This window comes from Nothobranchius furzeri, chromosome 13 (genome assembly GCF_043380555.1).
Source record: "Nothobranchius furzeri strain GRZ-AD chromosome 13, NfurGRZ-RIMD1, whole genome shotgun sequence".
Classification (NCBI taxonomy): Eukaryota; Metazoa; Chordata; class Actinopteri; order Cyprinodontiformes; family Nothobranchiidae; genus Nothobranchius; species Nothobranchius furzeri.
In genome coordinates this window covers 51095584-51109864 of record NC_091753.1, presented here as the reverse complement: position 1 = coordinate 51109864, position 14281 = coordinate 51095584, and the positions used below count along the sequence as shown (strand labels likewise).

Genomic DNA, 14281 nt, shown 5'->3' with positions numbered 1-14281 from the left:
TAATTAATTTTTTTAATAGCATTTTGTGGTTTGTTAATATATATATTAAAGGTACAATATGTAAGAAATCCACTGGGAAAAAACACAAAACAATCTAATGTCTCACGTAAGGTTATGCTGAAACAGATTTCATTCTGAGCCGACGTTGTCAGTTTTTCTCCTTTTGAAAAAACCCAAGTGTGACGTAGTTACTGTTTACACTCTGAGTTTGTCCATTTTACCGATAGTTAACGCTGCAGCCTAGTATTTGTAATTTGATACCAGCCAGGAAAAAGCTCCAGAGCTGTTTAAAGAACTGAAGCCAGTAAAGCAGAGTGACCCAGAAGTAATTTCCTGCAACCCTAAGAAGCCACAAAATCCTTTTGTTTTACTCTAATATCAAGTGAAGCAGCCTAGAGGCTAACATTGAGCTAACAATGCTAACAGTGAAATGGATGCAAAGAGTCGACTCTACAGGTCTCTCAACAACTTGATATTACATGAATAATGAGTCAACAGTGAGTCGTTCAGAATTATAACAGAAAGCAAACAACACTTCCTCTAACGCTACATGTTTTCCGGAGACATGTTACCATAATAAGTGTAGTAAGTACTTCTAATTGTAAAACACCTGAGTGCCAACATCAGATAATACAACTAATCTGCTTATCTGTGTAACTCGTCTTTGTTTGTCAACTAGAATCTTCTAGCGCTGATCCATAACTGGCAACAGCCATGCAAATTATTGTATTGCTTAGAAAAATGGACAGCAGTGAAATACAATTACTGCTGTTTTTTTTAAATTAAAACATGGATAACTGGTTGGCTTTAAAATACCCACATGATCATAACCAACCAACTCATGTAGAAAATTGTAGAAGTAACAAAAAAAGCGACAAACCATGATTTGGGCACCAAAGTAAATAATTACTAGACCAGTTAGACGGGTGTTGCAGGTGATGACCATAGAATAAACTAAGAGCTTAGTGGCATGTTGGATTAGCTAGAGCCCTGATCTTTCCTACATACGATACCTTGAACACCATCAGATCTAGACACTAGAACACCCAAGGCAGTCATTTTGACTGGTTTCATAATTTAAAGTGTAAATCTTTAGTTCTATAGATCTCACGTTGTCCTTGATTCCTGACTTTTCTTATGTGTGCATGTCCTTTAATTCCATTTTAATGTATCAATAAAATAACTGATCAAAAAAGCAAATATGGTTGCTTTATCTTTATCTCCCAGAATTGTTATTCTGATGGTTCTATTATTTTACCCAGTAATTTTTTTCCCCACAGATAGCATCACAACGTTGGCTTGCTTTTAGCACCCCTCGTGTCCGTTTGTAGAACCAAAAGCAAAACTTATATCTCTGCTGTGCATTCGTCTTTTTAACATCTTAATCTAACAGTTGGCATGTCTCCTCAGCCTTCATTAGATTCTGCATGAGTGACTCATCACTAAATTAACACTTTGACACTTTTCATGATCAAAAACATGCAGGGAACGTGCTGGAACCAGACTGCAGCACCAGGTATGTCAGATCAATTATTTTCTAAGTCCAACAGAGCAGATGGCAGCTCTGAAGTTAAATATTCTGGCCACAGGAGGCAATAGGGGCTGGGTGGCCTTTCGTTGACCCTGTAAAGGGTCATTGGGTCCAGAAATATCTATTTAATATGATTTAATGCTATTCATATTTTATTATTGTATTTAATGTATCTCTTTAATTATGTTAAAACATACTTCTTATTAAAAATCACTTAACATTTGTGTTAATGCAACCAGTCTAATACGACTGTTCCTCATGGGAATCAATGAACAATCGATGAAGTGCGCTGCGTCTTAAGAGCTGTGTGCTCGTCTCATTTTGACAACGCAGCACAATCATGCAAAGTATTTGTCTTCTCTTTCTGTGTGTTCTCTGCATGAACACAGCCAGTGGCTGTAAACTCCTTGGTAAATTCCACATGCCGGGTTTGGTTAAAGAGGGTGACATTATGATTGGGGGAATTTTTCCAGTTTTTAACAAAGAGATAGGCAGCATTGCGTCGTTTCAAGGAGAACCTCCTGAAATTGTGTGTGCATTGTAAGTTAAGTTGTCTCAGGCTTTTGCAGAAGTGTATCTTTACTGTGGTATTTTGTTTCTCATTTAGGGTAGATATGTACTTTTATCACCTCAGTTACAATTGGTGTCCCCAAATTTCTTCAGGTTTGATCTGAGAGCTTTTCGATGGACCCAAATGATGATGTTTGCAATAGAAGAAATCAACAAAGACGATGGTCTTCTTCCAAACATATCTCTAGGCTACAGAATCCTTAACTCTTGTTCATCTCCTACTCATACTTTACGAACTGCATTAACTCTGGTCAATACACCAAGGGAGGTGGAAACACCATCAGGTTGCCCTCCAACTGTGTCGGCTGTCATAGCCGAGGCAGGATCGTCTCAGTCCCTGGCTGTCGCGGGAACTCTTGGACCATTTCGAATGCCAATAGTAAACATTTATTTTTTTGATGTGGAATATGTAATAATGTAAATGAAGGAGATGTTGCCTTGCATTGAATCTTGTTTTATGGTTTCTTTTCCAGGTGAGCTATTTTTCCACATGTGCCTGTCTCAGTAACAGAGCAAGGTTTCCTACCTTTTTTCGAACCATTCCCAGTGATTATTTCCAGGCAAAAGCTTTGGCAGCTCTAGTTAAACACTTTGGCTGGGAGTGGATTGGAGCCATACACTCAGACAACGATTATGGACGAAACGGCGTGCTGGCCTTCACACAGGAGGTTAAAAAGTTCGGGGTTTGCATTGCTTTTGTTGGAACCGTTCTTCGAACGTACCCAGCAGATAAAATTCTAAAAGTTGTTGCGATGATTGAACAATCATCTGTAAAAGTAATTTTGGCGTTCAGTGCTGAAGGTGACTTCTCTCCTTTGATGAAAGAGGTGGTGAAACACAACATTACAGGAATACAGTGGCTTGCTAGTGAAGCCTGGATAACTGCTCCTCAGCCTTCTACCCCTGAAATGTACCAAGCTTTTGGTGGAGCACTGGGATTTGTGGTGCAGAAGATGGCTATTCCAAATCTAAATCCTTTTCTCACTGCTATTAGTCCATATAAAGATCCAAATGCAGCTTTTGTGAAGGAATTCTGGGAAATAATTGTTGGCTGCAGACCTGTTTCACCTGAGATTGATGCAAGTGCTGATAAAACAAAAGGAACCTGCAGCGGCAATGAGACATTACTGAACTCCCAGGATGTCTTCTTTAATGTCTCGGAGCTCAGAGTGACTTATAATGTGTATAAAGCTGTTTATGCCATTGCACATGCTCTTCATCAGCTTGTTTTCTGCAAAGCTGCAGGAGAAGAAGCAGCCAGGCCCTGTGTGGATATATCTGACATTCAACCTAAAGAGGTGAGAAACGGTGGACATGAAGTCTGCAGTGTTTGTGACCGTCTAGAGATAGATGTGAAGAAAGTGCATCCCAGTATCTAAAAGGCAGTTTCCTTTTCTGCAGGTCACCTATCACTTGCAAAGAGTAAAGTTCATGAATAAGTTTGGGGATTACGTGTTTTTTGATGAAAATGGCGATCCTCCTGCTTCCTATGATATTATCAACTGGCAGCTGGAAAACGGGCAGGTGCGACACGTGACACTTGGTCATTTTGCCTCCTCTGCAAATGGTGAATATAGGCTCAGCATTCAGGAAGAAAGGATTGTGTGGAGGACAGGAAAAAATGTAAGTTTTATCCTTCTGTCTTTTATTTCAACGTTGGTACTCATGTTAACGTACTAAATATGAAATATTCTGATATACTTTGATAGATTAAACAACTTTTTTATTCTTCAGGTCCCAACATCAGTTTGCTCTGATGTTTGTAAAAAAGGAACCAGGAAAGCTCAAATGAAGGGGAAGCCCACATGCTGTTTTGATTGTATTCCATGTGCAGACGGAACTATAGCCAACTCTACAGGTAGTCCGACCTGACACGGTTGGCATGAGAAAGTTAAAACAGAGTCTGACATGTCATTATTTTGACATGAAAATATTTTATTGACATTTTTTAAATCCCTGAACTTAAAATATATATTTAAAATGTAAATAAGTCATTCTGATTTGAGTTTCACCATAATTTCTTTAACAGGTGCAGCAGAGTGCACGCCCTGTCTGCAGGAATACTGGTCTAATCAGAGAAAAGATGAGTGTGTTCCAAAGAAAATTGAGTTTCTGACTTATCATGAGCCAATGGGAATAGCTCTCACCATTGTATCCATCCTGGGGGCCTTCCTGTCACTGGTTACCGTGATGGTTTTCATCCACTACAGAGAAACTCCTGTCATCAAGGCCAGCAACGCTGAGCTGAGCTGCTTCTTGCTGTTTTCTCTTTTCCTGTGTTTTCTTTGCCCTCTCACTTTCATCGGCAGACCTACAGTCTGGACATGCATGCTGCGCCGCACAACGTTCGGTTTGACGTTTGCACTCTGCATTTCTTGCATTTTGGGGAAAACAATTGTTGTTGTAACTGCATTCAAAGTCACACAGCCCAGCAACAAAGTTGCTATAAAGTTTGGCCCTGCACAGCAAAGGGTGATAGTCAGCTCTTGCACTCTGATTCAAATAGTCATATGTGTGTTGTGGTTGAAATTCAGACCTCCTCTCCCTGATAAGGTTTTTCGATACAGCAACAAAAAGATTGTGTTAGAGTGTAACACCGGGTCTGAGGTGGCCTTTTATGCAGTGCTGGGATACATAGGGGTCCTTGCAGTAATTAGCTTGGTTCTAGCATTCCTTGCAAGAAAGTTGCCCGATAAGTTTAATGAAGCCAAGCTGATAACCTTCAGCATGCTGATATTCTGTGCAGTGTGGATCACCTTCATCCCAGCATATGTCAGCTCTCCTGGGAAGTTCACTGTTGCTGTAGAGATATTTGCTATTTTGTCCTCAGCGTTTGGTTTATTAATCTGTATGTTTGCACCTAAATGTTACATAATTTTGATTAAACCAGAGAAAAACACCAAGAAGCATGTTATGGGAAAGACTTAATAAAAAATATGAAAAAAATAAAAAGATCACTTACATGTCCAATTAAAACACAGTACTACATATTATACTTGTTTTATTCTTTTACTTTATTATTTATTTTTGATCTTATAATGAGATTTGGTGCATAAAATCATGGGTAATTTAGTTTGGAGTAACGGTTGAACATTTATCCCCCCCCCCAAAAAAAAAAGTTATGAATAACTAAGGCATCATGTGCAAGTTAATAAAATGCACTTCATGTTTTAAATTGTTTAGTTAATTGGTATTTATTTATTTTCATCTACCCTAAAATTAAGGTATAATTTCTTACCTGATTTGCTTAACCTACACGTTTGTATCTAAATGCTAAACACTTGTAATAGGATGTCTTACTAAGAAAGATGACAATTTCTTAGTTTTTCTGTGGTCCTGCTGCTGCAGTTATTTTCTTTTATGCTAAGTTTCAGTCTACACTTAATCCTCCTCTGTATTTGCCATTTCTGCTATACAGAACATCACAATAAGCAAAAATCTTTTACTTTGCATTGATATGTCTGCAAGCAATCATTATACAAGGGCATGAAATGTGTCTGACGCTCCCCCAACAGCAGAGTGCAAATGTAACCTAAAGGGTGTAAAAGTGCTTTTACAGCACCGCATGTATTATCCATACATGTGCAGCTGCAACAGCATGAGGTTACGACTCACAATGTAAACAGTTTATATTCCATCGACAGAAAGAGCTATGCTACTGATTTGCAAATAAAATGCTTATTAAATGCACAAAAGTACCAACAAACAGATCATTTGCATAGCAGATTATGGGACTGTGTTACATTATTGCTGCTTCACTACTACATAGGATTTGCTTTATGCTATCCACCTTAATCCCAGCCCCCAAGATCTCGGGCTTGAAATATGCAACCAACTTCCGGTTTGGCATTTGCTTACATTGTAGCTAGATGGATGATGCCGTCCGTTCACGCTAATCCACTTTTTATGGTCTTTAAAGGGATGTAAATATGTAGGAACACCAGCTGTTACAGCTCAAATGGGGTACCATTACAATTCGTCTGCCTAAAAGGGGCGGGAGATGATATGAAAATCTGACTAGCATTCAGTAGCATTTTAGCTACTTCTTCACTCTGCTGCACCCGACAGCGAGCCAATGAACAATCCTTAAAGCTCCGAGGCTTATCAGAACCTTCATAGTAAGGCTGGTTGTGTTTTGTTGAATGAGGTGGGACGGTCTTATTTACTTAAAGGCAGACATAGCCTTAAATCCCTCATCACTAGGCCTGGGTTTAAGTTTTTACATCAGGCGAAATCCAAACAGCAGGTTGCTCATGTATTATGCTGTGTTTCATTATTGTTTTCCACATTTTGATAATGTACAATGTTGAACGTTGAGCTCAATTTCAATATATTTTCTGCTCGTTAAGAGCATAATTAAATTAAATAATTTTTCGGATCTAAAGTCAATGTAAACGTTTTTGAATGATTTTATTTCAGAGTGAGAATGCAGTGAGACAGGAAAAAAACGGGTCTTACTGATGTACAGCTAACTGGAATGCAGGCACATGCTGTCATGGTGCGACGGTGGCACAGGAGTTAAGTGCTCGCCCCATAGTCGGAAGGTTGCAGGTTCGAGCCCCGCTCAGTCTGTCGCTGTCGTTGTGTCCTTGGGCAAGACACTTAACCCACGTTGCCTGCTGGTGGTGGTCGGAGGGACTGGTGGCGCCTGTGCTTGGCAGCCTCGCCTCTGTCAGTGTGCCCCAGGGCAGCTGTGGCTTCATTGTAGCTCATCACCACCAGGGTGTGAATGGGTGAATGACTGGTTGTGTTGTAAAGCACCTTGGGGGGTTCCAGGACTCTAGAAGGCGCTATATCAAATACAGGCCATTTACCATTTACCATTTCTTAATCCAAGGCGCATGTTCCAAACATCGCTCTTGTAGCCACACATAGTTACTACTGCCAACAGTGCAACATGTTCACCAGCTGCACTAGTACATTTTTCTGGGGTAAACAATTTTCAAAACCCTTTTGAAATGTTCAAATAAACTTCTAGGAGAAACAAAACTACACCACGCAAACCAATAGCTAGGTGCTACTTCCGGTACCTCATGGGCTAACGCTCGTGTCGATGTTTCTACATGAGCTGGCCCAGGAATGAAGTGGAAATGCCACCCCCAAAGTTTTGCATTTCTACAGAGATACCACTACTTACTTAAAGCCACAATGTGTAGGTTTTTACCATTAATATCTGGAAATATCCCAAAAAATGTTGAAAATGAATTAAATGACACCCAATAGCTGAAAAATAACGGTGGCTTTGTAACATATAACCATGAAAATTGGATCTAAACGACATGGGAGCGGGTCTAAGTGTCTGGGCGATGCCATCTTAGACGCCATGTTTCTTTCTACGGGAGCTTGTGAGGACAAAACGCATTTCTTTGTAGCAAACGGTTACAAAATCTTCGCCATTCATAAACATTGTTTTACACATTTACCTCTTCGCTTGTTGCCAGTGATGAAAGGGAGTCTAATGTGCTCATCATTTTGCTGGAGGTTGAACGATCTGATGAAGTACTTGTTTGAAAGTTGTGCTCCGAGGGATTTTTGACCCTAACGGCCATCTGTTTGTAAAGTCTTACTCAAACACAAAAACATAGCTCATTTACAACGATTTAGAAATGTACTCCCTCTTACTGCCAGGGAAAACGCACAACAACACTTTAAAAGCACCAGATAAGAACTGGGGAGACATCATGGCATTGCATTTTAAAATCACAAATCTGGCATCTGGGTCTCAGATAGTTCAGCCATTGCATCAATTATGTTATTGGTTAAAAACTAGAACGTGCCTGAAAGTGGCTCCTGAGAACCAGGATTGACCTCCACTACTGTAGCAGGTCCATAGCATCTATGTCCTAAGCACAATTACCTTTTTTAATTGTGACTTTTGTAACACTGATTTATTCAGGAGAGAGATGGTTGCATGTAGTGAATTAACCTTTTATAGCCAAATATGGCATTTAATACACATATTCCTGAGTTTTATTCTTCTTCTTCTGGCTCTTGGAGGGTGCAGGCGCTTTTTTCCTCCTCTCTTCCATATCTTATCCTCAGGCCCTTTGTCTGTCTTTGTGTGCTGGGTGCACAGCTGCTTCTGCATTTTTTCTGGAAATTGGAAACTGAAATTCACTAAAATGGATCTCGTCAGTTGGTCACTCAACGTGATTGATTCAATTTTTTCAACGATGAGAATGGGAGAAGGGGCTCCTGGATGCCCCTCCGCGACAGTCCCAGTTGGACACATCATGGACTCCTGGAAACAGTGGAACTTGCTTTGTTCATCTCAGCTGTCTGTGGAGGACTCTGAAGACGTTGATATTTGTCGTGTTGGTGACAGGTTTCCTGCTCACTGGCCTTGGAGGCTACCTGGCTTACCGGAAAATTAATGAGCTGTCGAGGAATATTGGCCTGATCCCGGAGCTCAGAGATGGATTGCACCGCGCTGTGAATTCTCAGACTCACATAATTGTCGAGATGAATCATAAGCTTGGGACTTTGGCGGAGATTCATTAATGGCACAAAAGATGGTGCCATCAAGGATAGTGGACGAATCAGCACGGACTGGGATAGATTAATGTCCATTATTAGGATTTTGAGAGGTTGAGGACCAACAAACTGTAAGACAGAGAGGAAATTATCTCTGTCTGGCCCCAAAACAATTTCTAATCGGAATCTGGCGCCCTTGAGCCAGCAAGGCTCCAACGAAAACTCCCCCCCTCAGAAGATATGTGGAATGTGCCGTCGCTATGGCAACTCAACTCTGTCTCCTTTCCCAGCCTGGGCGGGACTGCGGGAAGGCCGCTGAAGCGTCCAGGGTCACTGCAACCCTCCAACCCTCAATGCTCCTCCCCTATCCACACTGAGGTGACATGCACTGCTTCTATCGTGGCTGCAGGAACTGAAGTGGGGATAGTCCCAACCCACCACCCCACCTAGTGGACACTTATGTTGTGTTGTCTGAAGTCTGTTGCATATCTGTCTGAGGTGTTTTTTTTTTTTTTTTTTTTTTTTTTTTTGCAGAGTAAAGCTGCCCTCCCGGGGGAGGGTAGCTCTGAAATGCCTTTTTTTTCCCTCCACCTGAACCAATCCTCATGTAACCCCTCTGTTCTCTATTAAGGTAGCGCGACTCAGGGTTGCGAATGACCACAGTCACCAATTCTTGTCATGTGTCTTGCCCATGTATGTCTGATCTCTGAATTGTGTGTCCTGAAACTCTAATTTCCCTCTGGGATTAATAAAGTATCTTTGATGATTGATTGATTGATTGATTGATTGATTGATTGAGTGTGTCTTTGACAGGATTTGTACTTTCCTTGAATTTCTGCTTAATTGAACTCTGCTCATCTTCTGCCTCCTTGTAGAATGTATTAAATACTGAATGTGCCCATTAAATGTTTGTATTACTGCGGTTATATTTACCATTTGCCTAATTAAATATCCATTTAATTGATATTAAACTATATAAGGAGCAATCTTTAGAAACATTGTTAGTTTAATCTATTGTTTATTTCACTTTTACAATATGTCATGTGATAATTATTCACATTTATTAGCCACAATTTTTATAGTAAATTCAAACATTTGTTAAATGAATACAGGTCAAATACAGTTGTGGAGAACTGTGTTTGCCTGAACTGCACAAAAAAACAATGTATTTTTTTCCCTGTTGAACAAGCATTATCTGACTAAGATAGCTTCACCTCCAGGGAGATCTGTTCACATCCAACACAGCTGTTATAAGAGCTCCATGCATACGTTTTCACAGTGCAGCACAAACATGCAAATCTATAATCTTGTATTTTTGTGTGTTTTGCACATTGACATAATCTCTAGCTGTGAGCTGTTAGGCCAATTTGACATGCTGAGTTTGTCTAGAGTAGGGGACATAATAATCGGGGGAATTTTTCCAGTTTTTAACCGAGAGGTCAGCCACATGTCTACATTTGAGAGCAAACCTCAACGAGTGACGTGTGCAGGGTATTATTCTTTAATGTGTATTCTCTTTTCACGCACATGCGAGGTTGTTTCTAACCTTTTTGACGCGTGTTATTATGTGTCTTGTCCTGCATATTTTTCAATTCTTCGCAGGTTTGATCTACGAGCTTTTCGATGGGCTCAAATGATGATATTTGCAATTGAGGAAATTAATAGAGATTCTTCACTTCTTTCGAACATATCTCTTGGTTATGAGATCCTAGACTCTTGTGCATCTCCCACCATCACTTTACGTGCTGCATTAACCCTGGCTAGTCGATCTGAGGGGAAAGGATGGACTCCTCCTTGTCTTCCAACTATTTCTGCTCTTATAGCAGAGTCTGGATCCTCTCAGTCACTTGCCATTGCGACAACTCTTGGACCATTTCAAGTGCCAATAGTAAGAAGAAAAAACAAAATCATATTTTTTGCCCTCTGTGAAGCAACATCACATGGTATTTGAAATGATCTTTCCTTCTGCTTGTTTTTCCAGGTGAGCTATTTTTCCACATGTGCCTGTCTCAGTAACAGAGCAAGGTTTCCTACCTTTTTTCGAACCATTCCCAGTGATTATTTCCAGGCAAAAGCTCTGGCAGCTCTGGTTAGACATTTTGGCTGGGAGTGGATCGGAGCCATACACTCAGACAACGATTACGGACGAAACGGCCTGCTGGCTTTCACCGAGGAGGTTGAAAAGTTTGGGGTTTGCATTGCTTTTGTTGGAACCGTTCTCCGTACGTACCCTGAAGATAAAATTCTGAGAGTTGTAGAAATGATCAAGCATTCTAATGTGGAGGTGATTCTGGCTTTTGTTCCCGAGGGGGATTTTTACCCTCTGATGAAAGAAATTGTGAAACAGAATGTAACAGGATTCCAGTGGATCGCCAGTGAAGCCTGGATAACAGCAACCCGACCCTCTACACCTGAAATGTACCAAGCTTTTGGTGGAGCACTGGGATTTGTGGTGCAGAAGATGGCTATTCCAAATCTAAACCCTTTTCTTACGGCAATTAGTCCATATAAAGATCCAAATGCAGCTTTTGTGAAGGAATTCTGGGAAATAATTGTTGGCTGCAGACCTGCTTCACCTGAGATTGGTGCAAGTGCTGAGAAAACAAATGGAACCTGCACCGGCAATGAGACATTACTGAACTCCCAGGATGTCTTCTTTAATGTCTCGGAGCTCAGAGTGACTTATAATGTGTATAAAGCTGTTTATGCCATTGCACATGCTCTTCATCAGCTTGTTTTCTGCAAAGCTGCAGGAGAAGAAGCAGCCAGGCCCTGTGTGGATATATCTGACATTCAACCTAAAGAGGTGAGAAATGGTGGACATGGAGTCTGCAGTGTTTGTGACTGTCTAGAGATAGATGTGAAGAAAGTGCATCCCAGTATCTAAAAGACAGTGTTTCCTTTTCTACAGGTCACCTATCACTTGCAAAGAGTAAAGTTCATGAATCAGTTTGGGGATTACGTGTTTTTTGATGAAAATGGCGATCCTCCTGCTTCCTATGATATTATCAACTGGCAGCTGGAAAACGGGCAGGTGCGACACGTGACACTTGGTCATTTTGCCTCCTCTGGAAATGGTGAATATAGGCTCAGCATTCAGGAAGAACGGATTGTGTGGAGGACAGGAGAACATGTAACTATTCCAACGTTTTTCAAAAAATGTAACCACTCTTGGTAGAATAGATACTGTAAAGCATGGCTTTATTATCCTGGCATTACCAAATCTATCTCTCAGGTTCCCACATCGGTTTGCTCTAATGTTTGCCCGAAAGGAACCCGGAAAGCTCAGATCAAAGGAAAACCTGCATGCTGCTTTGATTGTATTCCATGTGCAGACGGAACGATCACCAACTCCACAGGTAGAGTGATGAGATATAAAAAAAAATTGTCACAAAGTGTTCTTGCTGCTTTAGATTCTGCTTTACTTCTTACTTCATTGCGTTTAGCTTATTTGCTGAAATGTTCAACGTTTGCATGCAAATGCTGATTGTTTATCCAACAGGTGCAGCAGAGTGCACGCCCTGTCTGCAGGATTACTGGTCTAATCAGAGAAAAGATGAGTGCGTTCCAAAGAAAATTGAGTTTCTGACTTATCATGAGCCAATGGGAATAGCTCTCACCATTGTATCCATCCTGGGGGCCTTCCTGTCACTGGTTACCGTGATGGTTTTCATCCACTACAGAGAAACTCCTGTCATCAAGGCCAGCAACTCTGAGCTGAGCTGCTTCTTGCTGTTTTCTCTTTTCCTGTGTTTTCTTTGCCCTCTCACTTTCATCGGCAGACCTACAGTCTGGACATGCATGCTGCGCCACACAACGTTCGGTTTGACGTTTGCACTCTGCATTTCTTGTATTTTGGGAAAAACAATTGTTGTTGTAACTGCATTCAAAGTCACACAGCCCAGCAACAAAGTTGCTATAAAGTTTGGCCCTGCACAGCAACGAGTGATTGTTTGCTGCTGCACTCTGATTCAAATAGTCATATGTGTGTTGTGGCTGAAGCTGAACCCCCCTTTCCCTGATAAAGTTTTTAAATACAACAAAAAGATTGTGTTAGAGTGTAACACCGGGTCTGAGGTGGCCTTTTATGCGGTGCTGGGATACATAGGGGTCCTTGCAGTAATTAGCTTGGTTCTAGCATTCCTTGCGAGAAAGTTGCCCGATAACTTTAATGAAGCCAAGCTGATAACCTTCAGCATGCTGATATTCTGTGCAGTGTGGATCACCTTCATCCCAGCATATGTCAGCTCTCCTGGAAAGTTCACTGTTGCTGTGGAGATATTTGCTATTTTGTCCTCAGCATTTGGTTTATTAATCTGTATGTTTGCACCTAAATGTTACATAATATTCATGAGGCCAGAGAAAAACACCAAGAAGCAAATAATGAGAAAAAATGCTAACAAGAAAGATGGCCTGAATTATGAAGATTTTTACAATAATCAAGTAAGCTCCAGTTAAGAAGCAATATCAACAATTCAATGCCATTTTCACACATAAGAAAAAAATGACCTGCCAATATTTTGTTTCGCACTATTTCCCTATTCTTTATTTAATAATCATCTGGCAAATACTGATGTAATAATTGTGAAATAGAATAAAGAATATACCCTATGTATGTGTGTGTTTGATTACATTTTTACTGGTCTTAGTGGTATAAATACAACAGAATAAAAAAGCAATTAAAACAATCAAAGTTCACAAATGGCTATTTTTGATGAATGTTAGATTTTAGCCATGAGTGTTAAATAGAAATATTTAACAAATATTTCTATTTAACATTCACAATATATTTTCTGCATAGAACACAGAATGAGGGTAGTCTAGAAGTGAAATGGAACATATATTCATTTATATCTATACCTGCTTGTTTGTGTTCAGGGTCCCAGGTTGGCAGTGCTAATTAAAACAGTTGAGAACAGGGAAATGATAGTAATGATATAAAGTTTTTTCTTTGTAACTTACTTATGATTACCTAGTTTTAGATATATGTCAATGTTGTTTGGCCCAACTGATTTAAAAACGTTGCTGCAATGGATCGATTGCCATCTAAATCCCAATCTTGACACCCACATTTATCAACAATCAATTCAACCACTGATTAGAATTTCTAAAGATTTCCAAAATATTTTGATTTCCGTTTTTAAAGAAATACTGAACTGTTTCCTGTCCCTCCACCCTACTGGTTGAAAGTGGAATAACAACTGTCATAAACACCACTGCAGCAGTTATCGCTAACAACGAGCTAATGCTAATGTGAGCAAACTAATACTAAAATAAACAACAAAGTAAAAAAAGAAACACTGTTGGACAAAAAAATGTCAATACTTACATGTCCAGTAGCAACAAAGCCAGGTCACCATCATTATTTGATTTTGGTAGCCTCCTTTAGCTCCCGCAAGCTAGTGTAGGCCGTCAATGTTCTAGCTCTTTGCTTTGCCTCTTTTACTTTTACTTCCAGGGTTCACCATAATGCCAACAGAAAAGCAAACTTCTTTATTTTTCCTCTCATGCTTTTTATTGACAATTGGCAAACTGAAAATACTAGTTGCTAGCATTACAGCTAACAGCCATAAAGCAGGTTAAGTGCATCCCTAGAACACCTACTTGCTCAGCGGTTTTTGATCAGCAGAGGGCTGCAGAGTGGTGTGAAAGTGGTCAAGTTTCTAGATCAACAATCACTGAGCTCAATGTTAAAGTTTAACATTT

At 40.2% G+C, this 14281-nt stretch overlaps 2 protein-coding genes across 2 annotated transcripts; both read left to right on the top strand.

Annotated features, from left to right (window-relative positions):
* The first annotated feature begins 1479 nt into the window (after positions 1 to 1479).
* On the top strand, positions 1480 to 5029 carry LOC107380581 (extracellular calcium-sensing receptor-like). The gene is made up of 7 exons (XM_070543260.1): positions 1480 to 1516; positions 1921 to 2071; positions 2195 to 2480; positions 2575 to 3399; positions 3503 to 3724; positions 3836 to 3959; positions 4131 to 5029. Exons 1-7 carry the CDS (start codon positions 1480 to 1482, stop codon positions 5027 to 5029), a joined length of 2544 nt encoding a protein of 847 aa, XP_070399361.1.
* Positions 5030 to 8274: 3245 nt separating this feature from the next.
* On the top strand, positions 8275 to 13071 carry LOC107380582 (extracellular calcium-sensing receptor). The gene is made up of 7 exons (XM_070543259.1): positions 8275 to 8426; positions 9923 to 10066; positions 10178 to 10463; positions 10557 to 11129; positions 11487 to 11609; positions 11811 to 11934; positions 12084 to 13071. Exons 1-7 carry the CDS (start codon positions 8275 to 8277, stop codon positions 13031 to 13033), a joined length of 2352 nt encoding a protein of 783 aa, XP_070399360.1. The 3' UTR covers positions 13034 to 13071.
* Positions 13072 to 14281: the final 1210 nt, after the last annotated feature.